Here is a 26512-nt window from a genome sequence, read left to right on the forward strand (position 1 = left end):
AGGTTACTGCAAAACGTCATGTCTGCCAAAACACGTGGGCTGCTCTCCACCACTGCCCAAGGAGCTTCTGTTCTCTTCACCTCCTGTGTCTGGTGGGAGAGCTTCTCATTGATGGACTCTAACCCAGACCCCTAGAGGCTGGTGTTCTGAGAAATATGGCTTACATGTTTCCAGCCCCTCTGAGCCTAAGAGGAGTATAATGGGGGCTGATTTGCTGGCAGACAATCCACTGATGTGAATGTGACCTCTTCAATACCTAAATGGCAATGATCATGGATGCAGAGGCAGGGCCAACACCAGGACAGCAAGAGGGCACAGAATGCTACCAATTTGCTGTAGGCAGAAGACACAGAGCTGCATAACTTCTGCGGGGAAAGAGGAGAAGAAGAGGAGGAGGGCTGTGTGTGCTTCCCTGTCAGGCAGATGGAACAGCAGCAGGAGTGGGGAGATCCAAGCAGAAGGCCCAGGCTGGGAGGCATGAAATGCAGGCTCTTCCCAGCATGGGTGATTGGCAGGAGAGGCAGGACTCAGAGGCTTACAGAAAATGTGCCTTGTCCCCAGAGGACCCTAAAACTGGGTCAGGACTGATAGAAGAGACTGGGGAAGCATGTTCCATGGGAGAACTGCAGGGGCACTGTGGACAGAGATGAGAGCCAAAGAACCATTGCAGATATACAGTCTTATAATTAACTCAATTCAACAAGTACTTGAAACAGCCACGTGGTCTGGGCAGGACCTTGGACACAGAAGTGTGCAAAGATAAGCTGGTTACAGGCTGTGCTCTCAGAAGAGTTTCTCGAGAGACCAAATGATGATGATGATGATGATGATGATGATGATGATGAACTAACTCTTCTAAGTGCTTGCCATGCAAATCACTGTACATGCATTATCACATTCCTAATTTACAGATGGAGATCCTGAGGCTTAGAGAAGTTAGTGACTTGCCTGTGGTCACCACATAGCTTTTGAAAGGATCTATTCCTCAGATCCCAGACTCCACATCCCGTAGGGACAGTGGTAAGGAGATTCTGGAAGGAGACATTCATGCCAACTGGAAATGAGGGATACTTTCATGGATAGGGTGGAATGTGTGCTAAGCCATAGAGAATAGGACACATTTCAGATTTAGAGATGGGAGAGAAGGGCACCCAAGATAGTGGGATTCATGTGAGCAAAATATTGAAGGAGCATAAGTCACATAGTAGAGAAAAGTACAAAAGAGCTCTTAAAAGTCTCACCTGTCTATCCCCAAATTTCTGCTTATTTAATACAAGTCCACGAGTACTGTCTAGGTACTGGCAGGCTGATTCATAGGGTACTGGGGGAGCAGGGAGCAGCTTGGCAGGGGAGGCAAGCAGGTGAGCAGACAGTCATACCCAGCGTGGGACGTTCTGCAGTTGAGGCATGTGGAAGTCAAGAGCTGGCACAAAGCAAGAAGTGCTTCTGCACAAGGGGCCTGAGCAATTCTGCATGTGGGTGGGAGCTTCTCAGGCAGCCAGGCAGAGGAAGCCAGAAAGCCATATCCAGCTGTGTTCACCGGGGGCCAGTCTTCCATTTGCCTGGAATTCTAGATGGTATTTGGGAGGCTGGGACAGGGAGAGGCTGGAAAAGCGAGCAGGGCCAGATGATCCCATCGGAGCAGCTGTAGAAAAGTCATATCAGGGCACTGGGCTCCATTGTGAAGGCTGGGGAGCCCTCAGGGTTTTAGACAGGAAAGGGCATTGTCAGATCTGGGTTATGGGATCTCTGGCAGGTGTACAGAGAAGAAAGCAGCAGGAGGGAAATTAGGAAGCTAGTGACAAGAGGAAGGCCAGGCCAAGGCAGGGGTAGAAAGAGGGAGATTTAACAATAGCTCAGAATGTCAACATGACAGGACCTGGTGACAGTTGGATGTGGGAAGGGAGGGAACGTTAGGGAAACAACAGGCTTTGAGACATTTGCCTTGGGCTGTCCACAGGAAAAGTCCAATAGACAGGTTGAAAATACAGAAGAGAGGATGAAGCCGTTAGGGCAAGGCTCGGATCCCAGAAGAAATGGCATGAAATGAGACTGAGGATGAGAGTAAAGAGGGTGGATGGTGGGGGAATTAATTTCTGTCACCAGGAACACCTTCTCCCAAGCTGAGGAGGTGCAGGTGGGAGGAGGTGGTGATACTCCCACCTGCTGTTCTCCTATTTTTCTAACTGGAGCTTTTAGTTATGTGCGTAGTATGTAGAAGTTAGTGCTACACATGTTAATTAAGGCCTGCATATTAAAAATAATAGAGGCCAAACGAATCCATTGTATGCTTTGTCCCTCTCACTCCATCCCCAAGCTGCCCAGAAGACACAGAACTAGTTCTTGAGCCCCTGGTCTACATGAGGCTCCAGTCCCACCTTGGGGCGCCCTCCCTTCCTTTGGGCAGGTGATGATGACAGTTCAGTAGGTGTGTTTGTGGTGGCAGGATGGTGAAATCGCTACCGAGGCAGTGGGTAGAATCTTTGTTGGAGATGGCTCTCCCTCTGCCTGCCTTTTTGAGAATAGATATTTTTTTTTTCTTTTCTTTAGCTCAGGGATATGCCAAGAAAAAATGAAATAAAAGTAAAGGAAAGAAAGACCAAAGTATGTTTAATTGGAATAGCTTTTTGCCATGTGAAAAAGCGACAGTTTATTGCAAAATATTTATCTTCATTATGGGTGGTATCATTATTGATGGAGATGCCCTGCAGACTAATGGGAAAATCTCTTCAGGAAGCCCAAATCCTGATGAGCTGAGTCTCCACCTTGCTTCTGACACGCTGGGTGAGCACATCCTTTAATTCCTGGGTGCCTCAGCTCACCCACCCGTACAGCCTAGAAAAGACAGTGCCCATGGTTAGATTAGCCTCGTGGAGCTGGAAGAAGTCTTCGAGGTCGGGGCATGAGCAGCTCCTTGTGGCAAGGACTGCACCTTGTTGGCTGTTGTGTCATATAGGACCCTTGCTTAACGAAGGTGTGTGCTGACTGGCTGCATGGTGAATGAACGACAGAGAGCAAGCCTGTGTTAAAGGAATGGCAGGTCTGTGCATCTAATCTAACCATTCATTTCACAGAGAAGGCAATTGCAGTCCAGAGAGGGTGAGTCACACTCGTTTGCTGCAGAGCTGGCTGAGGTTCAGCTCCCTCATTCCCAGGGGACTCTCCATGGCTCTACCCAGCAGCTCCATGGTCCTTCTATTGCGAGATATTGTAGAACACGAATGAGAATGTACACTTGCAGTTATTTTTGCTATTCACAATATAAGAAGCTTACAAAAGTCAAAGTATCACTTATCATGATGGGTGTTTGGTAGGCCCAGATAAGCAGACATAGGAGCTGTAATAAACACTAAAATCAAGCCTTGTATATGTTCACCGATAAACAGCAAAGGTGAGGGAATGACTCTTATTTACCCTCCTTATCCCCATTTTGTGGATGAGTTCGCTGTGGCTCAGAGAGGCTACAACAGAACTTGCCCACAGCCTCACAGGTAGCAAGGGTTTAGGAACTGGTTTTAGAACCCGGATATTCAGGGTGAATTTCATTGACCCGTTACTGTCTTCTGCAACATTCTGAGGCACCGACTTTAATAATAATGACCCCTTATCTGTGCAGCCACAAGCAGACCTGGCCTAGGGCTCACCTGTGTTCTCCAGTGGCTGAGTTAGTTGATTAACACAAAGAGGCAACCAGAGCAACCCTGACTTTGAGAAATTCCTAAAGGGAAGCTAAGTGTGTCTTCCCAAGTTCATTACCTGGTCTCAGAACTTTATAGCCACACCTCATAAACTGGTGTGGTGAGACATTTGGCTGCTCTCTTGGAAGAGACATCAAGAGTGATTTAGAACTCCTGCATGCAGGTTTCCGGTCAGTGTCAACACATGGAAAGCTTCTGGAGGGCTGAAGCCTTTATGAATGGTTGCTTCCTTCTCCCAACTGGAATCACTCACCTTGGAGCCCAGGTTTACTGCTCCGAGATTGTAAAGATGCCAAGGAATGGAGACAGCCTGGTTTTTTATTGTGCCTGCCTCAAATGGAATCTGCCTGTCTGGGCAAAGGTAGCATCACGAATGTTTGATGCGGGTGTCTCGTCTTGTCCTGAGGACCCCAAGCCTCTCAGCATTGCCCAGTGCTCCTCAGCACACACACATAGCTCATAGCAATGAGGCAGCTGGGCCTTGCCCTCCCTGCCTCTGTCTTCCCCAGTTGACTGGCATCCCCTGCCACATGTCCATCTCAGCCTATTATTAACACCTCCTTCTGTCTCAGATCGCTTCCTTTCCCCCAGGGAGTGCTGTGGGTTTGAAATGATGGTCTTTAATCATTTCTTAAGTGACCAGCCCTGAAATCATTTCTTAGTGCCATACACACAAATTAAATCATAAATCCGCAGTGGGCTCTGCAAAGAACTGAAGTGCAGCCCCTGATTAAGAGCTGAGGGGAGGCCTCCCCAGGAGAAAGGCATCAATGTGTGCCTAGAGGAAAGGCCAGGGCCCTGGAGAGAAGAAAGAAGCTTCTTACTAACTCCCTTTGCACAGAAGGGCCTCTTTGCATTTCTGTTGTTATACTCTGCACAAAAGACATATGAGAGGATGCAGACAGGTACGTGGGGAGTGGTAGGAGAGCATCTATGTTAGGGTTAGGAAGTCCAGGCAGCCCCTTCCAGGACCGAGCTGCCTACACTCAGCCGTCCAGAATCAGCCAGGACCAACAGGATCCTTAATGACCTCTGACGGTGGGAGAGAGGAGGACCAGAAGAGTGAGGAATTGCAGGCACGCCTCGAGAGAAACTCAGTAGTGGGGGTGGGAGAGGGTGTTCCTGAAACATATCCATGCTCCCTACTTATTTCAAGACTCAGCTCGACATCATGCCCCTCTTCAAGACTTCCCAGTTTATTTGGAACACTCAGTCTCTCTCCCTACAAAGACAAAGTCTTCTGCTTGATTAGGTTGGTGATGGGTATATGGCAATGACACTAGCAAGCTGCTAAACATCCTTGACTCTTTCCACCACCATGCCTTTGTGCATGACATTTTCCTTGCCCTGGGGTGCCTACCTTCATTTTACCTGCCTAGTAAACTCCTATGAATGCTTCAAGGCCCACATCAATTGTCATCTCCGCCAGGAGCCTCACTCTCCCAACTAATATAGAGAGGAGACTTCTCTCCCCACCCCTCTGTATGCTTCTCTTTTCACATTCACATGCTGTTTTATAATTATTGTTAACATTTGGTTCTTCCACTGAGCTTTCTGTTCCTTGAGAATGGGGACTCTAGCGTACTCTTCTCTGTAAAGTCAAAGTAGCCAGCTCAGGGCTTGAATTCAAGGAGTGATGTTGCTGAAACTGTGTAGTCAAGTGGTTGGAGCCTCACAGTGAAAGAGCGCTTCGCTATTTTTTGCCTCCGGCATGCTTTGCTTATGTAAGTCACTCGACTTTTGAGTTGAGAATCTGAGTTTCTTCTGCAAAATGAGAAAAATAAAACCAGTACCTTTACTATTGCAATAGCCTGCAAAGAAGATAAATCTGAGAGTGGGTTGTTGGGGGAATGTGTCAAAACCCTTTAGCTCCTGAAAAATTCCATTAGAAAGTCAAGGTGTTGGTATTGCAATTATTATTTGATTCCCAAATGGTGAGAGTGCTTCCAGAAATGTGCTTTGCTTGATGAACCAATACATTTTTAGCCCCCACTGATGAATTTGGGAATCGAATACCTGTCATCTTGAAATAATTGACACATCTTGGTGAGGCACTTAGTTTCCTCTGATGAAAGTCTGGTTTCTTACTGAGAATGAGGAGGAAGCCGTGTTACATGGGAGCAATATTGTTTTATGGACCTTTATCTTGGTTATTAACAAATGAGCGTTACATGTGGAAATGGTAAAGGGGGAATTCAATAATGAAGTTTCATAGGATTATAATGATTATTAGCCTAATGATGATGAAATCCAGGCTTCGATGCATGTGGTTTCCTTGGCATTCTCTGTTCTGTGCCCTTTATGCTGATGGGCAGCAGCCTGGCTGCATCTGTCCCTAACATCCCATCCTGAAGTTATATGGGAAGTGGGCATAAATGTAGTTGGCTCCTCTAGCAAATCTGGATTGGGATATCCATGCACAATAATAATTATAGGTGCCCATATGTTATGCAAATAGCAAAAAACTTATATTCTAGGGAGCCGACATCTACTAGAGGTAGGAACAGTTCACTTCAGTGAATGCTCACTGCCCGCCCTGCTGCTGAGCTTCCCAAGGGTCCTCTGGAAAAAGCAGCCCATCTCACCAGCATTCACACTCTATTCATTTCTCTGTGTGCACCAGAAGCCACTGTAAGGATGAATTTGCCTTTCAGAGCAGGCCTCTGTAGAATACCCAGCAGCCACATCCATGCATCACGTTTTCACATCTGGTCAGGAATTCAGGCAGGCAGGAACTCAGAGGGACTCAGAGCCAGCATATGACATAGACCATACTTACTTTTTTTTTCTCTTCCTTTAGAGGCAGGAAAAGTAGGACAAGATGCCCTAAGTGAGCAGAAAAGATATTCATCTTGTCCCTTTCGTAAGCCTCTCATCTGAACTCATGTTGACTTGAACATATGACTTTTTGAGCCTGAGTGCATATACCCATGAATACAGAATGTCCCCACCCCCATAGATAACTTACCATAGTAAATAGCTGGAAAGGACATCAGCTATGAAGCCAGACAGACCTGGTGGTGAATTATACCTCCATGACAGACTAGCTGGGAAATATTGGGCAAATTGTTTTATCTCTGAGCCTCAGTATCACTGTCAGTGAAATGGAAATGCTACTATCTTTCTCATATAGTTTCATCGAAAAGAAATGTTAAGATTACATTTGTCTATAAGAAACATGAAAATGAAAGATAATTGTGGTTTTAAAAATACCGGTTTTTTTCTCATGTAAAATAAATCCAGGTTGGATGGCACTCCTTGATGTGATGTTGGAAACCCAGGTGCATTCTACTTTGTTGCTTTGAAATTCTGAGCACACAGTTTCCATCTCATAGTTGAAGATGACGCTTGAGTTCCAACTATCATGTCTACTTTTCAGCCAGCAAAAATGAGGAAGGATGGAAGAAGAGCTAACTTTCTCTCAGAAGTCACATAGGGTACTACTTCTTCTTGTATCCCTAGATCTTAGTGATTCAAGCCAATACACATGCATTATCAAAGCTTGATGGGAATGTCCCATATAGTGGGGGAAAATGTTGACTCTGAAAAATAGAAAACATTAGCAAGGTGATGACACATTGTCTATACTGAACATATTAGCATTTTATAATAGAAAATATTAACTGCTATTAATACTTTGAATTGAGCAGTTATTTCATGCCAGATATTGTACCAAACATTTATATTTTCTATCTCATTCAATCATCAAAACAGCTCTATGAGACAGGGACTAATTTTTACACATGAGGAAACTGAGGCTCAAAAATGTTACAGAACTTGCTTCGCATGACTCTAAGTAGTAGAGTCTGTAACTGAAGCTGGTACTCCTTTCTCCAGGAAGTTATGTTGGCATAGTTGATGTTTAACATAAGTAGTTATACACAGTAGTTTTTGTTTATTCCAGGTAAATTTACTTGGTATAAAAATATTCCAATGAGCTATCAAGTCTCTGGAGTCAGCAGCCTGCATTCAATTCCTAGCTGTACCACCAGCTGTGGGATTTTGAACAAGCTACTGGACTTATTTGAGCCTCAGTTTTTTAATGTGCAAAATGGGAGTAATTGTAGCACTTATCTCTTAGGGCTGTTGTGAGGATAACATGGGATTATTCTGAGTAACATACCTGGCCTGTGATGAATGCCTAAATTCTTGTTGTTATTATTAATGAAACAATTGTAATTAATACCAACACAACTTTATAACCAATTTTAACACGTGATGGGTAGCTTGGCACACAGACCTTGCCTTGGAAGGGTGAAGTGAGACACATCAGGTGCTGAGGGTAGGAGGGCAATTAAGAGGCCTTTGCTGGTCTGATCCCAAAGGTTGAAAGGTGAGATTGGGCACAGGAGAGCCGGCCCCTTCCTGGGCGGGAGAGGGAGCAATGTCGTGTTCACCTGTCCAGCTAGACTCCTGTCATTCCTCCAGCTCTGGGCTCATGTCCTGCTGTTTGCTTTGGGGGAGTCTTTTCTCAAGTTGCTCAGCAGTGCCTGCTGCTCCCTCACTCCATTCCTCCCTCTGGGCCTTCCCTGAGAGCCTCACCTGCTGTTCCTTCCCTAGGTTCTTCCTGATGTACTGAGCCCAGTTGAATGGCTTCCCTAAGTGTGCATTGAAATCTAAGTGCTAAGTATATCCTTAACACCTCTGATCTCTGCTGCAAGCTTCTGCTCTAATTGTGTTTCACTGACAAACCTGAAGGCAGTTGGTGATACTAATGTTCATCCAGGAAACTGCAAATAAGGAGGACACAGGGCACTCTGGAAATTACTTCTCAGCACCTAGGAATAAATGGTCACAGGAAAGAATGTGACTATCCAACCGTTTGCTGTCTCTGTTGCAGTGGGAGGCCTCACCCAGCTGATCTGATTCGCAACACCCACTGGTCCATTCACATGATCTCCAGGGATCCAGCGCCTACAGCTGGCTCTGCCTGGGTACTCAAAAGGAGAGTGTCCTCCCTATTCCAGAACTTGCAAGCCCCACTTCTCTTTTCAAAGGCTGCTTCAGAGTTGATGAGGTCCTAAGCAAAAGTTGCAGGTCAGACAAAATGAATACTGCCAAATCTCTCTGCCTTCAGCCTTTTGGATAAATCTCATGCATATATTCTGCCTTGTCATAGTAACTCTTACTTGGAGAATCTTTTGGGATGACTATAACCTTATTTCAATATTGATTATTACTCATGGTTACTTCACTTTTTAAGAATTGACTCTAGACTTGCAAAGTGCTACATCCACTATCACTGCAATTTAGGAGTTGAGATCTGGCTGAACAACCCCCCCTGGCAACATTGTGGCAGAGCCAGTTAGACCTGACTGATTCCTTCGCGATCTTGGACAGGCCACTTTCCTCTAAATAATCTGCTTAGGGAGGTCCATGCCCATGTCTGCAGTGCCACACTGTTTGGGCAGACAGGCAAGGACAGGGCAGTGTAGGGGGAAGGGTTTCTGCCCCTTATCTGTCAAGACAGCTCTGATAATTTAGCCTGAGAATTTCAGCCTCAAAGCTTTTGCTTTGCCATTAAAAGAAGTAAAAATTATTTCTTTTGCTTACTTGTCCCACTTGAATGCCGTGTAATATCATTATAGATTTACGTGTTTATGACTTTGTGACCTGGGGAGAAGCTGGAAATTCCACTTCTCTCCATTTCTACTCCTGGGTTTCTGTAAAGGTCACAGCAAAATTATTTTATCAAGTACACCACAGAAGGGGAAAATCTTAATCTTATATTATACATATGCAGCACTTGACCTTCTCTTGAGATGCAGCACCTCTTAGCTACACTTGCTTAAACAGAATGCAGCTCTTCCCTGATGCATACAGAGAGAATAATTAGATGCCCTTGCATCCAAGTTGGAGAGGAGGCTGTGCAGTGGGACCAACTTCAAAGCTGAGAAGGAGAAAGAGTTGAGGCAGTTGGGGTGGGGGCGGGGGTGAGCTCCACAGAGCTGCAGCAGGCTCATGCTTATGATGGGGCCATCTGGGCAGGTGGAGCAGACACTGGCACCGTGACTTGTTCTGGTTCTCCTGCACCTCTGGCCAGTCATTGCCTTCTCTGGGCCTCATTTTTGCCATCATAAGTCTGTGATGTGGCAATTCAATCACAGGTAGTTTCTGCCTGGAACATTGTGTTAAAGGGTCAGCACTCTGCTGTGGGTTGAGTAAGAATGAGTGCCAAGATTGATTAGCAATGTCTGCCACGGCAGGCATGGAGAGGTGGTGACAGTATCTGTGCTGGGTATCGGCAGCCCCTATTCTAAAAGGTATTTCTAAGGTCTTTTCCAGCCCTGTCTGTCTGTGATTTGTGGGCTCACCAAACCCTGGGGTGAGGAAGCCAGGAAAGGAAGGAACAAGAGCAACCTTCCCTAAGAGAAGAGTTGTATTTGCCTGGTCAGAGTTTGGAGAGTAAATGAGATTTGTGTGATACATCTAAACACAGTTGCTTGTGTGTGTGTGTTTCCTATTCGCTCTGTGAAAAGCAGAGAGAGCAAATGAAAGCAGTGTCTGTCCTGGGTGTGACCACCCAGCAGACCTGGCTGACCTGTGTGTGCCCTGGTGGCGAGCCTGTGCCTCTGGGGCTCTGGAAAAAGTGAGAAACTCTGTGTGGCTTCTTGTCATTGTCCAGCCTTTAGATAGAAATACAGTGAGAAATCATCTTCATTTATCTTAAGAACTTGGTTATAAATTTTTTTTAAGGGAATCCATTAAGGTCCGTGTCAGGGAAAGTGCTTAAAAAATGAGGTTTTTCTCAAAAGGAAAACACTTCAGTTTGAAAACATGGGAAGCAGCCTGACTGCCAGCATATGTCCTGCTCATCCCCTGCCTGGAGCTACCAGATTGATGGTGTTTTTAGAACACTGGCAGCTGGGCACTGATGAGGGTGGAGACTGGGCCTCAGGAGGGGACAGTTGAGGGTTCCCCTGTCCTCGCTGATGCAGCAGAGACCTAGGCCTAGCACCCAAGAAGGATAAATGACCTGGGGCTCTCAGAGTGACCAAAGTGATGGGACCCTCCCTTCTGTTGGGTCCCAGGGGCCCCTTGAAGCGTCTCCCTCGTGGTTGAGAGTGAGGTGTCAAGGGGATACCTATCTCCCTTTAAAGAGTCCATCCTGGCTGCTGGCAGGGTGCTTCTGCTGTCTTCTAAAGCACAGGTTCCTCTCCACTGCCCTCCAGCATGAGCTTACCACTTCGTTTACATCCCTACTCTGCCCTCTGGGAACTGACACTGTTTCCCTGTCTCCTGCTTAGCTGTGACATCAGATCTTCTCAAGGAGGGCACGGTCCTGCCTCTGGAGTCCAACATCCTTCCTTCCTCCCTCCCTCCCTCCCTCTCCCCTCTCTCTCTCCCTCCCTCCCTCTCCTCTCTCTCTCTCTCTCTCTCTCTCTCTCTCTTTCTCTCTCTCTCTCTCTCTCTCTCTTTCTCTCTTTCTTTCTTGAGACAGAGTGTCTGTCGCCCTGGCTGGAGTGCAATGGTGCAGTCTCGGCTCACTGCAACCTCCACTTCCCGGGTTCAGGCGATTCTCCTGCCTCAGCCTCCTGAGTAGCTGGGACTACAGACATGCGCCACTACTCCCGGCTAATTTTTTCTATTTTTAGTGGAAACGAGGTTTTTGCCATGTTGACCAGGCTGATCTCGAACTCCTGGGCTCAAGTGATCCACCCGCCTTAGCCTCCTAAAGTGCTGGGATTACAGGCGGGAGCCACTACACCTAGCCTGGAGTTCAACATCTTAAGAATTCCACCCCCATTTAGCTGCGTGCTGCCTCTGCATTGGGGGCTCCTCCAGACCCCCTTACCCTTCTGATTCCTGCATATCTGGAATTCCTCACTCCTTGACAATGGCCCTCTTCTTACCCAATGTAAAGGCGGTGACTATCTGATATCTATCTCAGGGCACACAGAAAGTGCTCCCCAGATATGTGTTGAGTGAACGAGAGAATGCCTATAAAAGGAAAACAGCTCATCCTTCAAAAGAGATTTTTAGGGGACGCTAACGTGAGTGAAGAGGTGGAGTTGGGGACACAGAGACATGATGGCTCACAGAAAGGCTAGGCTTGAGTGGGGGCCTTCTGTGCCAACTCCCAGGCCACTCCCCACACTCCACTGCCCTCTCTGCCTTGTCCTGCTGCCAGTGGGGCCTCACTTCTTGCCTTCTTCCCACACCAGTCACACTACTCCTGCCTAGCACTGCCCTCTGATCTTCCACTGTTTGAAAAAATCTTTTTTAGCTAGGCATGGTGGCCCACGCCTGTAATCCCAGCACTTTCAGAGACCAATATGGGCAGATCACTTGAGGTCAGGAGTTCAAGACCAGCGTGTCCAACATGATGAAACCCTGTCTCTGCTAAAAAATACAAAAATAATTAGCCAGGCATGGTGGCACGTGCCTGTAGTCCCAGGTATTCAGGAGGCTGTGGTGGGAGAATCTCTTGAACCCTCAAGGCAGAGGTTGCAGCAAGCTAAGATCACACCACTGCACTCCAACCTGGGTAACAGAGTGAGACCCTGTCTCAAAGAAAGAAATCTTTTGCAATTCAAAAAACTAATATAAGTTCACTGCATAAAAATTGGAAAATATAGATCATAAATGATGTTTTAAATGTGTATAATCTCATCTTTATAAAAGAGTGACATATTTGAGAACAATATTTGTTCCCACTATTTGCCAGTGTTTTTAGATGTCACTAACCACAGGTTTTCACCATCTTCCTTGATTAGGTATGATTTTCCATTTATGGATGCACTATAATTTATTGATCTGACACCTTATTTTAGGGCTTTTAAGCTGTTATTAGTTTTTTCATGCTATAAACAATATTGTCATGAATACCCTCATAGTTAAATCTTTGAGCTACCTGTGATTATTTCATTAATATAAATTCCATAGAGAGAGGAGCTTGAGCACCATTAGGCCATTTGCCTCTCTGGGTCCCACTTCTCCACCAAGCCCTGGGAAAGAGGGCAGGCCAACACACAGCAGCATCAGCCTCGCTGGTGTCTGGCTGTTGTGACCCTGCTCTGTCCCACTCCCCTCCATGCTGATCATTTCAAGGTTGTAAGAGCCTGGGAGAGTGAAGGACCAGGCCCTGCCCCTTCCCAGTCTCTGCCCAGTGGTCCCTTACTTCCCAGTTAGCTGCATTATTGCCTCCTTCCCCAGGGATCCCCCATGTCCAGGGTATAGGCTTTAGAATGTCGGGTGTCTGTGGGGGCAGACCAAGATGTTCGTGCTGTTTCTTCTGGGGCTGGGCTGTGGACAGGAGGGGCCTGTCAGCTGCCTCCTCCACAACTCCTCCTGTGTCCTTCCCTTTTCCTTCTATTCTGAGGCAGGCAGGGCCAAGGAATAAGTTCAGCTGAGTCTCTGCTTCTTGGGTGACCTGAGAAAGTCAAGTGCCTTCTCTGGCCTCAGTTTCCCTCTGTGTAAGGAAGCGCAATTGTTCCCAGCTAAACCTTCTCCCTCCTGCTTTCCCTCTTCCCTGCTGTCTCTGTCTTCCTTGGTGCTGCAGCATCGTACCCCTTCCTGTCCCCTCTGTTGGCCTAAAGCTAAGGAACCAGCCCATGGGACGCTCAGCAGTTACTGGCTGTCCAGTTGGCCTGCTGTGGAGGAGATACAGGTAATGCTGCAGCTTCAGGGGCAGGAATCTCTGGTCAGAGGTCTGTGCCCTGTACCATTCCAAAGTCCAGAAGGCTCTTCTGGCCACTCTGCAGATTCCTGAGTCTGAAGATTGGGTTCTCTCCCACATAGACACACACATTGTTTCTCTGACTTTGTCTGCAGGCCAGTGGTCAAGGGACAGACTTGGGGCACAGATGCAGCAGCTGCAGGAAGAGCCAAATCAGTCCTAGTCTCTGAGTGAGACTCTCTCCTTCTCTGCTCTGGACCTTTCATACTGCCGCTCCCCAATATTCCCCCCAAAGTTATAGGGACAGTGAGCCTACTGCTAAAGTATTGGATTTCTAAAAGAGGACTCCAGGAAGAGGAAAATGCCTAGCCCTAGAGGATGAAATGTAGAGGGCAGGCTTTCTGGGGTCAGCAGGATAGCAGGGACACAAGCAGACAACAGGTTGCAGTCTTTGACTCCTCACACCCAACCCAGTGCCTGGCATCTAGTAGGGGCTCAGTGCCTATCTGTTGAATGAAGGAGCAATCCCCAATCAATTGCCAGACCCTTCTCTTCTAGATAGCTCTTGAATCCATCTACTTCTGTCTGTTCCCACTACACTAGTCCATTATCACTTTTTATGGGCTACTGAATCTTCCTGTAAGTGTCCCCACTCCTCCAGTCCATTCATTTCCCAGCAGCCAGTGTGATCCTTTAGAAACAAAATCTGATTCTGTTTCTTCCCAATTTCAAGCCCATCAAGTGGTTCCATGGACCTCAGGATAAAGTCATGGGCTGAGTGGGTGACATGAGCTCAGGCTGCCCCTCCAAGCGCTCAGCCGCCTCACTTGCCTACGGATCCCACCCACCCCACGCAGGCTCTCTGCCGAGCCTGAGCACTCAGGGCCCCTGCAGGCACTGTACTCAGGTCCTTGATGGAGTCATTTTCATTCTCCAGGGCCTTTTCACAGGCTGCTCTCTCCACCTGGAAGCTTCTCTATCTCCTCTCACTAACCCACCTTGCCTCTGCCTATCATAGGAGGCTTATGTCTTCTTTATGCCTTAACTTAGATGTCGCTTTCCCAAGACCCTCCCAGACAGGGTTAGGTCGCTACTGTAGCGCTTCTATGCCACATTAATCCCATCCATTGGAATTTCCAGCTTAAAGTCTGTCTTCCTCCACCACGATGTCAATTCCACATGGGAAATATCTTTGCGTTTTTCCTCCATTGATGTATCACAGTGCCTAGCATACCTCCAAGTATGTTAATAAATACTTTCAAATGAATTGTTGATGAAAACATTCATCCTGGCTTCTTGTGGAAAACATCTTGAAGATATTTATTGAGGAGATACTATATTCCAGGAATTTTACATGTATTACACTGATCTTCACAATAGCTATGGGAAGGAAGTCACCTTAGCACCCCTTTTTACAAATGGGTGGGCTGAGGGTCAAAGTTTAAATAACTTGCTTAAGATCACACAGCCAGCACGTGGAAGTTTTTCAGACCCCATGTGTGCATTCTTCCGGAAGACCTAAAGCAGTGGTCCTCAAACTAGAGCCATATCAGAATCGCCTGGTGGGCTTGATAAAATTTGGATTAGTGAGTCACGCCTCCAGATTTTCTGGTTCAGTAGGACTGGAGGAGGGTCTGAGATTCTGCATTTCTGTCCGTTCCCAGGTGACACTGATGCTGCTTGTCTTCGTTCAAGTTGCTGTAACAAATACTGGGTGGCTTAAACAATAAACATTTATTTCTCACAGTTCTGAATACTAGGAAATCCAAGATCAAGGTGCCAGAAGATCCAGGGTCTGGTGAGGGCCCACTTCCTGGTTTGCAGATGACCATCTGTTCATTATATCCTTACATGGCAGAAAGAAAGAAAGCTCTCTCGTATTTCTTCTTATTAGGCCATTAATCCCATTTATGAGGGCTCCACCCTCGTGATTTAATTACTCCACAGAGCCCTCACCTTCAAATAGTATCACATTCGGGGGTGGGCACGATGGCTCATGCCTGTAGTGCCAGCACTTTGGGAGGCCGAGAGGGGCAGAGATCAAGACCATCCTGGCTAACATGGTGAAACCCCATCTCTACTAAAAATACAAAGTTAGCCAGGCGTGGTGGCACATGCCTGTAGTCCCAGCTACATTGGAGGCTGAGGCAGGAGAATCGCTTGAACCCTGGAGGCGGAGGTTGCAGTGAGCTGAGGTCACGCCACTGCACTCCAGCCTGGGTGACAGAGTGAGACTCTGTCTAAAAAAAAAAAAAAAAAAAAGAAAAAAAATTGCATTCAGAATTAGGCTTCAACGTATGATTTTTTTTTTTTTTTTTTTTTGAGGGGCAACTTTTAGTCCATAGCACTGCTGATTTGGAGACCAATTTGAGAACCTGGCCTAGATCATTACAAAACACCTGGGCTTGCTTTATGGCGATCCTCACACCCTAATCACTGACCTTGGACCAGAATTGTAGGATCCAGGCCTGGACTCTCTTCTGAGAGAAACTGATGTCCAGCACAGCCTCCTACAACCGAACAGGACCCTGGCTCTGAAGGCCCTGGCTACACTCTGGGAACAGGCTGCCATCAGGACCTGAATGTCTGTCCCTCTCGCTTGAGACACTGCTCTTCTGTTTGTCACCCTTCAGTCCTGACCAGTGATCGCCCCATTTCATCAAGGCAAAGCACCCCTACCCTGGCCCACCTCTTTAACAACTTCCATGCGGATGCATTCTAGGCTTGCTACTTCTACTGCTGTCTGAACAACTTAGTAGCACAGTAAGTTACAGTCTCTTCTGTGTCATGGTGCCTGCAGCATTCATCAATTTCAGCAAGTGTCACCATGAGTGATACAAGTGTATGACACAGCTAAGTGTCCCCTCTGCACAGGCCATTACAGCTGGCAGCAGGCCCAGGGAGGCAAGAACTGGAGACTCATTTGGCTCCAAGTGCCCAGGTTGATGTAGAAGTAAATGCACTCCAGCCCTCCTCCCACCATGGCCCCCATAAATGCTTTATATTTTTGGCACCTTCTACAACTACTCTCAAAGTTTCCCCAGGTAAGCTAGGGATCCTGCTGTCTCTGAGTCTTGGTGCAATCTTTTCACTTTGCTTCATACTCCCATCCTCCCTCGGTGCCAACTTTTACCCATACTTTGAGGCCCTATGCATGAACCACCTCCTCTAGACAGCCTTCCAATGGCAGCCCACTCTCCCCTTCCTCTAAAGACCTCTGGCACACAGCCTCTCCACCTCTGCCGTAGAAATTTGATTGGTAAACACTTCACCCTGACCTGCTATGCTCAGCTCAGCTCCTTGGCTGTGCAATATTCCATTGTATGAATGATATGAATGTTGCATAATTTATTTAACCAATACCTTATTATCAGACTTTTAAGTTCTTCCCTCCCTCTTCTTCTCTTTTTTCTTTCTTCCCTATTATAAATAACACTGTGATGAACATCAACGAACATAGATCTTTTCCTACACCTGCTTGCTTTTTTTTCTAGAATAAGTTTTTAGAAATAAGTTTGTTGAATCAAAGCTTTCAACATTTTGAAGCTCTTAATACACATCAAATAACTCTCCCAGGAAACGATAAGCTTAGTCCACACTTTGGCTGGGCACATTGACTTACTCCAGTAATTCCAGCACTTTGGGAAGCCGAGGCAGATGGATCATTTGAGGTCAGGTGCTCAGGACCAGCCTAGCCAACTCGGTAAATCACATCTGTACTAAAAACACAAAACTTAGGTGGTAGTGGTGCATGCCTGTAATCCCAGTTACTCAGGAGGCTGAGGCAGGAGAATCGCTTGACCCTGGGAGGCGGAGGTTGCGGTGAGCCGAGATTGCGCCACTGCACTCCAGTCTGGGCAACAGAGTGAGACCCTGTCTCGGAAAAAAAAAAAAAAAAGAAGCTACACTTTGTGTGGGACTGCTCATTATCTTACATTCTCTAATATTAATACCATATTTGTTGTTGTTATTATTATTATCATCACAGCTTTTATCTTTTGGGTCTTATCACAGCAGTCCTTCAGCAAACACTCATTCAACTAGCCATAGAATGTGTATGCCTATGTGTAAAGTTTGTGCTAAGTGCTGGGGAAAGGGAAATACAAAGATGATGAAAACACCTAGTGTCAGCCTTCAGAGAACTTTCAAACTAGTACATTCGATGGATGGATGGATGGATGAATGGATGAATGGATGGGTGCTTGGGAAATATTTATTTGCCGTCGGTTTTCTCAACACATTGCCATAAATATAAGGGGAATTGGGAGTTTCCATAAGGCTTTGAGTCCCAGTGGAATGTCCTGGGGCTATTCAGGAAAACCCATCTGGGAAAGCAAAGATTGCTTTTGAGAATAGACAGAGGAATCCCAGTGCAGAGACCTCATGCCACCTCCTTCTAGGGAGTTTCACCAGGCCTGAAATTTCAGAGCTGGGAACCTATTTGGTCAGCCACCAGTAATGTGAAGGTGATGGAGACATTTGGCCACAGAAGTGACTTTAAATAGTGGCCCAATGTGGGGCCACAAGACCTACAGAAGGAGCTATGTAGAGCTGTTTGCATGACCCACAGGAATTTCTTGCCCGCCAACACCACACCTATCGGACAATTCTTAGCAGCTGCTGAGAGAGGCTCTTCTGCCTCTCTTACAGAATGAGAGCAAAGTGTAAGACAAAGGAAGGGGAGGTTGTAGGAGCAATGAACTGCGGACTGTGAACCTCCTTCTTCCTGGCCAGAAGCATGTGCCTTGCCTCTCTCCCAGTTGCCCCATGAGGCAGACTGACTTCCCTGAGCCAGCTGCTGAGCTGCACCTGCCTTGAGAAAAAGGCACCCGGTTCTTAAGCAGGGGATGAATATTCATTGGCATGAACCTTTGCAAACTCATTTGGGGAAAAAAAAATAGATCAGAAGAAGTAATCAGATTATTAAAAAGAAAGAGCAAGGACAGAAGGTGGCGGTGGAGGGAAGAATCACATTTAAAATGCAAGGAGAGATTTCCTCCCTGCGGTGTAGCTCTGACCCCCTCGACCACGCACTAAGAATAGTTAAGCTCTCCCACATTTATGCTGCATAAAAATGTCGTTTTTGAGGCCTCATTTGAGAGGGGGAGGGGCAGCGGTAACACGCACCCTCCACATCTGAAAATTATAAAACAATATTTTGAGGTCTTCATTTTATCTTCCTTTGATATCAAGAAAAATTGTGAGAGCTAAAGAGGCTCTGGTGAGTGCTGAGTGACAGGTTAAAGGGCTCCAATAAAGATTAGATGGTCCACTATCTCCTGAGGAAATTGCATAAAAGTGGTTATTCCCTCTTGCTTCTATTAATTTCCTCTTCCTGGCTGCTTGGAAATGCTTCATAACCTGATGCTGCAGATGGGTACGAGAAGCGCTTTCCATTATCTCAATCACTGTACTGTTTATGAGACACTTAATCTGTTTCTTTATAAAGTAACAGTACTGTAGGTGATGGACTGAGTGTCACTGGAAGTCTGTGTGCATGGACAGGAGGAGAGGGGTGTCTCGAGAGTATTGTAAGCAGAAGGTCATTTGTTACATCGCTGAGGTGCTGAGAAGTTCGGTGGACCTTTCAAGGTGACCTTCTGGATACCAGCCAGAGGTGACGTGCAGCCAACCCTTGGCACTTGAACAGGGAGGCAAATGTGTGTTTTGTCTGTTGAATGGAAAATATACACATGTTTAGGCATGGGGTGCTCAGATCTTGTCTCCTCCCCTTTTCTGAAGTTGGGGGTGGGGAAAGAGATGTGTGGTGAGGTCAGGGGGAGGAGTGCCACCCAAAAGCCTTGGCTATGCAAGTTTCTAGGCCTTCTGTCTGAACTGAGATCACTTACAATGGAGGAAAGCAAACCCCCTTCTCTTAAGGAAACGAGGCAGTTGTAGGCTGCACTGGTGTTAGAAATGTCCAGTCCTCCAAGTTATGTTGTGCCATTGTATTAATACGAATACACAGCAAGGTGCAGGTGGCTCTTCTCTTTCTACCCACCTCCTGGAAACGTAATGGAACTCTCCCCCATGAAGTTCGAAGCTGACCACTTTCTGACCTAATTTCCCTTCCCACTTCTCCTGTTCTTCCACCTCTTTTCTTCTCCCTTTGTCTTTTCCTCTCCTTCTGAATTTCATCTCCTAACCATCACAATAAACTTTTTAATCACCATTGCCAACTACCAAGAAATGGCACTTTTTTTTTTTTTTTTTTTTTTTTTTAATGAGACAGAGTCTCACTCTGTCACCCAGGCTGGAGTGGAGTGGCGCAATCTTGGCTCACTGCAACCTCCGCCTCCTGGGTTCAAGCGATTCTCCTGCCTCAGCATCCTGAATAGCTGGGATTACAGGCACATGCCACAATGCCCAGCTAATTTTTTTTTCTTTTTTGTATTTTTAGTAGAGACAGTGTTTTGCCATGTTGGTCAGGCTGGTCTCAAACTTCTGATCCCAGGTGATCCACCCGCCTCGGCCTCCCAAAGTATTGGGATTACAAGCATGAGCCATCACACCTGGCCTGAAGTGACACTTTTAACCATTGTTTAAAGCACGAATTCTATGAGAAAGTATAGCACAAGTGTGGTTACAAGTTACAATCTAAAAGGTTAATAAATGAACTCAGGAATACTGCTTCTCTTATAAAGTTTCTTATGACTCTCATCTTATAAGGAGACTCTGCAAAAGGTGTATATCCAGCCACCTGGTCCCCTGTGTGCATACAAACATAGCGCAGATCCTGCTGTATCAGAAGCAGCATTCTATCATCCACCTCCCTCACCAGGAAGGAGCTTCCTAATGTCGGCTACCCCATCTGTGCTCTGTTCTATTCCTATAGTCTGGTGTCTGGCTAGGAGTCAATTAAATTTCTGTTGAACGAGGGGCTCCCAACTGTAGCAATAGTGCTGACCATAATTCTGCAAAGGAACTCCGGAGTTTTGAAATGATATGAAAGCAGAGAACTCTGTTATTTACCTCAGATTGCCTGAAAGTGCTGAGATGTGTTTGGTTAGGCTACTGCCGTATTTCATTATTATTGTTTGAAATCGTAGAGTCTTTATGCAGGTGAGCAGTCTCCGGGCTGCCGGAGTCTCCGCCACTCTGCACTGTGTGACTCCCGGCTGCTTCATATTCTTAAGTGACTGACCTGGCTCCAAAGGCCATTTGCTTTTGCTTCTGTTGACCTGAATATTCTCCATCAGAATCCACCCAGAAGCTCTATTTGTCACCCCAAGTTAAAGCTGCTTTTTCTCAAGGGACAGCATCGTTTTCTTATTTATATTTCTATGTTAAATTTCTAGTGAAACAACAATATTGTTAACTTTTGTTTCTGATTAATGGCACCCGATACAAGGTAAGTTAAAAAGGCTTTGTGGATTAGCCTGGCACTTTAACCCTTGTTTAAAGCATGAATTCTATGAGAATGTATAGCACAACCATTTAAAAGTTTAATAAATTACTGGGCATATACCCAAAAGATTATAAATCATACTATGATAAAGACACATGCACACGTATATTTATTGTAGCACTGTTTACAATAGCAAAGACTTGGAACCAACCCAAATGCCCATCAATGATAGACTGGATAAAGAAAAAGTGACATACATACACCATGGAATACTATGCAGCCATAAAAAAGAATGAGTTCATGCCCTTTGCAGGGACATGGATGAAGCTGGAAACCATCATTCTCAGCAAAGTAACACAGGAACAGAAAACCAAACACCACATGTTCTCACTCATAAGTAGGAGTCGAACAATGAGAACCCATAGACACAGGGAGGGGAAGATCACACATTGGGGCCTGTTGGGGGGTGGAGGGCAAGGGGAAGGAGAGCATTAGGACAAATAGCTAATGCGTGTGGAGCTTAAAACCTAGATGATGGGTTGATAGGTGCAGCAAGCCACAGTGGCACATGTATCGCTATGTAATAAACCTGCACATTCTGCTCATGTATCCCATAACTTAAAGTTAAAAAAAATTTTTTAATAAATGAATTTAGGAATACTGCTTCTTTTATAAATTAAGGCATGCCTAGATAGATTTTATGAAAGTACTAAGTTATAAAGTCTGAGTATTAAGGAGATTCATACATTTTGTAATTATATGTAAAATATATTTTGTAGATATGATTCACCCATTATACATAACAGAAATCATATATGTAGAAACACAGTCTTCCATTGGGTTCCAGGATTTATTTTCCCACTTTGGGACTTGAAATTTGTATTCTGACCCTGAATTCTAAACGTCCCTGGAAAGAAACCTTGTTTTTTTGTTTGTTTGTTTGTTTGTTTTGGGTTTTTTTTGGGAGTGGGTAAGTTGGGATGGAGAGGAGTTAGCATTATTCAGCACACATTGATGCTAGCGACATTTCATATTTGAGTTTATTATTAATGTATTATGATTTGTGGGAGTTATTGTGAGAAAGTTACAGTTCTTTTTCGTAGACCTTTTATACAGATGAGCAAATTGAGGCTCTGAGGGATGATATAACTTGCCAGTGGTCACCAAGCTAGGAGCTGGCAGAGCCAAGAATTGACCTCAGGACTGTCTGACCATTGCCAAATGCTTGTTTCTCTGGGGAGAATGGAGTCAGACCCCATCCTGGAAACTCTCTCCTCAACCACTCCCCAAACTTCTCTCCCTAATGGCCAGCTTGGACCTCCTCCCCTCCACTTGCTTCTCTCGTGTACACCTTGGAATTCAGAGACTCAGTCACCCGGAGCCTACCGTCCTCCATCAGAAACCTCAGAAGAGGCACTTTCCACATCCCCCTGCCACTTGTGGATATCAGGGCAATTGTTTATGCTCTTAACTTATTAAATGTAAAGTGAGGAGGCATTTATGTGCTAGAAACACCTTATTCTTCTTGGACTGGTACATTAAGAAAATTACGGCATGGCAGGGGCCAAATATGAATGCATGAGTCGTCACCACTATGCCTCCCCCACTCGCCAGAGACAGAGCTCCTGCCAAGTCCAGGCAGCACAGGCCTGGGATTCGTTTGTATTCGCTGGCTACAGAACCAAACAGGGCCAGGAAGGCTGGGGATTTATTAGGAAAAGAGCCAAGCGTTTCTCACAGGAGATGAGGAGAGATATGGAAAGAAGAAAAGGAAAGAGGGAGAAAAACAGAGGGAGGGACTGTACTGAGTGGGCTGGGAAAGACGGATTAGTAAGCCAAAGTCTCGCATACTTTTGCCATTCAGAGCTTCTCCCTTTCATGTTTTATTTGTTAGATCTGTAGTAAAGACTCAGACGTACCTTTTTTCTTTCTACAGATAAGTTTCTTCTGAATGTGCTGAGATGAGTCAGGAAGTGGTCCCTTTTTACGTGGGTCACAACTGGCATTGTTTCCCCAAAACTGGGAAACAACATTTGCTCCAGTGTCTTCCCCGATCCCAAGGGATGCTCTGCAAAGTAAGGCTTCTTGGTGAAAAAACATAGCATTTTTAAAAGTTCTGAGAAATTCTCAACAAAGAATAAGATGAACTTTTAAAATTAGCATTTGAAAATATCTGGCCACAGTACCCTTTTGTCGTAGGTGTTAACAATCCAAAGAACGTGGATCCCATGGAACACATTTGGGTCGTGCCATTCCAGAACACTGTGTTTCAGAGATTCCTTCCTGTCCAAAATGGGGCCCCACCCAGCACACGATTGGAGAAACTGAAACCTTTTCCTCACCTTAAGTGAGCAATGGAGTGAGATAACTTTCACAGCATAGAAAACAATTCTTTCTTCTAGTCTTAGCAGAAAAGCAGTGCATATTTTTCAAAGAGCTTATGTGTATGTCGTCACTATCATTTCTCCCACTGTGTGATCCTTGGTAAGTTTTGTAACCTCTCCGTGTCCCAGTTTCCTCATTAGCGAAATGGGGATAATAATGTCTACCGCATAGAGTAATGCATGTAAAGCACTTAACAAGACAAGTTAACAGATGGTGGCTACTGCTGTTATTAAAGAATATTCTGCACTTTACAGGAGGGAACAATACATTTGAGAAGATTAACTTTCTATAAGTAGAAACCATTATAATGGCTCTTCCATTATACAACGATCACATTGTGTTAGATTTATATGACTTCATTGGATCAAGAGCTCCTTGAAGGCAGGCTCTATTCTTGAATTCCCTATGCCATGTTTTCAGCAGGAACACGGTAAATGTTTGTTGAATGAAGTAATGAGGTGTGTAAGAAAGCCAAACAAGTTGACCAGTCAGTAAGTTTTACCCAGTCTCAAAGGAGGATGAGCCAGAGTAGGTTTCACAGGGACAGGAAGAGTGGGGGCTGAGATAATAAGGGAGGGCCTTGGGGAACTAGGGTAGGCAGGATCAATATTGGGAGGGATCAGCAAGGAAGAGACCAGATGTCTGGGCTCAAAAGTCTCTACAGATGAGACAAAGTTAAGACCCAAGGGACAGCTTGGAGCCAGACTTTTCAGGGAATGACTCATTATAAGCTGATCCCACAGGAAATTAAGAGGATGTGCTGTACATGTGAGCGCCCCTCCAGTGGAGATCAGGTTGTAGCAGGTGTTCCCAACCTTCCCCACTGCCATGTGCATGATAGATGACACCAAGTGCATGACATGTTCCCTGGTGTGCTGTCTGCAAAGTCATCCTTTCCTTGCCCCGCCCCTGAAAGCATATCAAAATGCAGTTAAAGGAGAATGATGTTGTTAAGGCAGTAACCTTGAAATCACTCTAGTTTTAAAGAATCACTTATGAATTTCAGCCCTTTACCATCATTCATAACAAGAGCTTGTTAATACATCTCATAGTGTTCCTCATGTGTGCTACAACATGGCATTGAAAAACCGTAGGTCCAACATGTCATTGAAAAACCTCGAACCCCTTTCTATCTGAGGCCATAAGATGAGATGTCTTTAGTGAGTGGCTCAGAGAAAGGCCATGGATGTTAACCAGGTAGACAGAGGAGGAAGTAACCATTTATAGAGCACTTATGTCCCAGGAACTGAGCTACACATTAGATTTGTTTTCTCAATTAAATCTCTTGACACACCTGGAAGGGAAGAATTATTATGCATTTTGTTCAAGTGAGAGAGGTCATTGGTACCAGGAATGTATATTTCACAAGGGATTTCTGAAGAATTGGAAGTGTTAAATATGGGTTTCCCGTTCTCTTTTAAAGAGGAAGACACTCCTTTTCCGGTTGTAGGGCAGAGTTTCTGGCTGCCACACTTCCATTAATTATCACATGGTCTCTTTGTGTTCTAGCCTGCCCTGCAGGGACATTCAAGGCCAGCCAGGAAGCTGAGGGCTGCTCCCACTGCCCCTCCAACAGCCGCTCCCCTGCAGAGGCGTCTCCCATCTGCACCTGTCGGACTGGTTATTACCGAGCGGACTTTGACCCTCCAGAAGTGGCATGCACTAGTAAGTGTCTAGTAATGGCTTTGGGCTGGAGAGTTTGGTTCCCTGATGGTGCAAGTGGTGGGTATGGGACAGGGAAGAGAAGACATCATCCTTTGATCCCAGAGCAAAGCAGAATTGCTGGCCGTGGTGCTGAAACATACATCTCCTGTGCTCGGAGTTCAGGGGCCTTGTCCCTGTGTATCACTGGGTGAAGATTACGGTTTTTTCCTTCCCCCTTCCTCCCATATAACAGGTCCTTCCTCCCACCCCAGAAAGTTAATTTCTGTTCATCAGATGCCAGACTGGAGAGTTCTTTGGATGCAAAATCATAATCTATTATCACCTCCTCCAAGAAGTCCCTCCTGGTGCCTGTAGCTGAGAATCTCCCACCTCTTTGCTGGGTTTCCTGTATATTTGTAACCAGACTCCCCTCAGAGTGCTCATCATTTTATTAATTGTTCAGTTATTCTGTACTTATCTCAGTTATCAAATGAAGACTATTGTGTGTCAGGACCATATATTCATCTTGTGTGCCTTCCAATGCCCAGCCTGATGTAGCACTTGTGCTTCTGTCAAATGACAAGACCAGTGGCCTGACCACAGAGTGCATCTCCAAGGCAGAAATTCTATGGACTGGAGCTAATGCATTGGCTACATCCCTGTCCCATTATTATAATACAGAGGGAAGAGCAGTCTCCCTGCCAAAAACGGAGAAAGGCAGCTACACTTTCTGGATAGGGATGTGAGAAGGGGTACATTTCTCCCAATATTCTCCCCCATAATTGTGGGAGGAGACAATCACTACTGTCCCTGCACAGTACTTTGGATAATTTGCTCCTACTCCTCTGAGCATTTTAGCCCTGAAATGGGGATGACCTCTCTTTTCAGTATTCCCATTGTATTTGGGAGTCACTGCTCCAGGTTAGCCTCCAATATGTTAGAATTTTCTTCTGCATTGGATAATGTTGCCTGCCTCCCTGTGAGCAGGGACCTTTCCTTACACCTCCTTGGACCAAATCCCTTCCATCCATCCCCAGCACAGAAGAATGTTTCATATATACTTTCTGTTTGATGAACAGAAAAAGTGACTGGACTCCGAGTGGAAGAACTTCTTAATTCTAGCCTTGTAGTGTATGTAACCTTTACTGAGTAAAGAGGGCGAATAAAAGTATCTTCTAGATCAAGTTCCTGAGTTCAATCAATGTGTATAGATTTGAACTGATTTTCTACAGACCTCTCTCTCTGGTGAGTTAATATTAACAAAAATTATTGTATCTGCTGACCAGAGGTCTTGTTTTTCTGTCGTGCTATCTCCTCCACTGACTTCTGAGGTTGCCCTGGGGGTCTTCCATGAGCCCAAACAGCAGTGTTTAATGTGCTTCTTTAGAAACCACTTAAGGATGCTGAATCACTGCTCCTTGGATGTTCAGACCAAAGACTAGTCTCCATGATTGCCAAAGTATATGCCCAGGGTCTCACACTATTCCTCCTGAAAACACTCCTTTCCATTCTTTCTCATTAACCCCTCTCACTAGCCAGCCTCCTTCTACAGATCAACCATGCAAATTGAAGGCTCAGCGTCCAAGCTTCCCACTTCAGCAGACACACCCTGTAAATTCATCCAGTCCCTGGGTACGGTCACCTAGAGGAAAGGTAGACCAATGACTAAATGCTCAGAATGTTGATGTGCTGCTGCCCTCCTTGTTATAGCATCTCTCTCTTCTCTCTCTCAAGGCCTATTTTCCAGCCATCTGATCTGATGTACTTGAACCAGGAGGACTAATGCCTGGTTAATACCTGGGCTGGGACTGGGGGGTG

General features: G+C 45.7%; 1 protein-coding gene across 1 annotated transcript in view; it reads left to right on the forward strand.

Moving 5' to 3' along the window:
* Positions 1–26512, forward strand: part of EPHB1 (EPH receptor B1) — a 443952-nt gene that overhangs the window by 272577 nt on the left and 144863 nt on the right. Inside the window, exon 4 of the mRNA XM_012000023.1 lies at positions 24560–24715. Coding sequence (XP_011855413.1) covers positions 24560–24715 — 156 coding nt within the window. The remainder of the gene's footprint in view (positions 1–24559; positions 24716–26512) is intronic.

The sequence above is a fragment of the Mandrillus leucophaeus genome, unplaced genomic scaffold, assembly GCF_000951045.1.
Source record: "Mandrillus leucophaeus isolate KB7577 unplaced genomic scaffold, Mleu.le_1.0 Scaffold612, whole genome shotgun sequence".
Classification (NCBI taxonomy): domain Eukaryota; kingdom Metazoa; phylum Chordata; class Mammalia; order Primates; family Cercopithecidae; genus Mandrillus; species Mandrillus leucophaeus.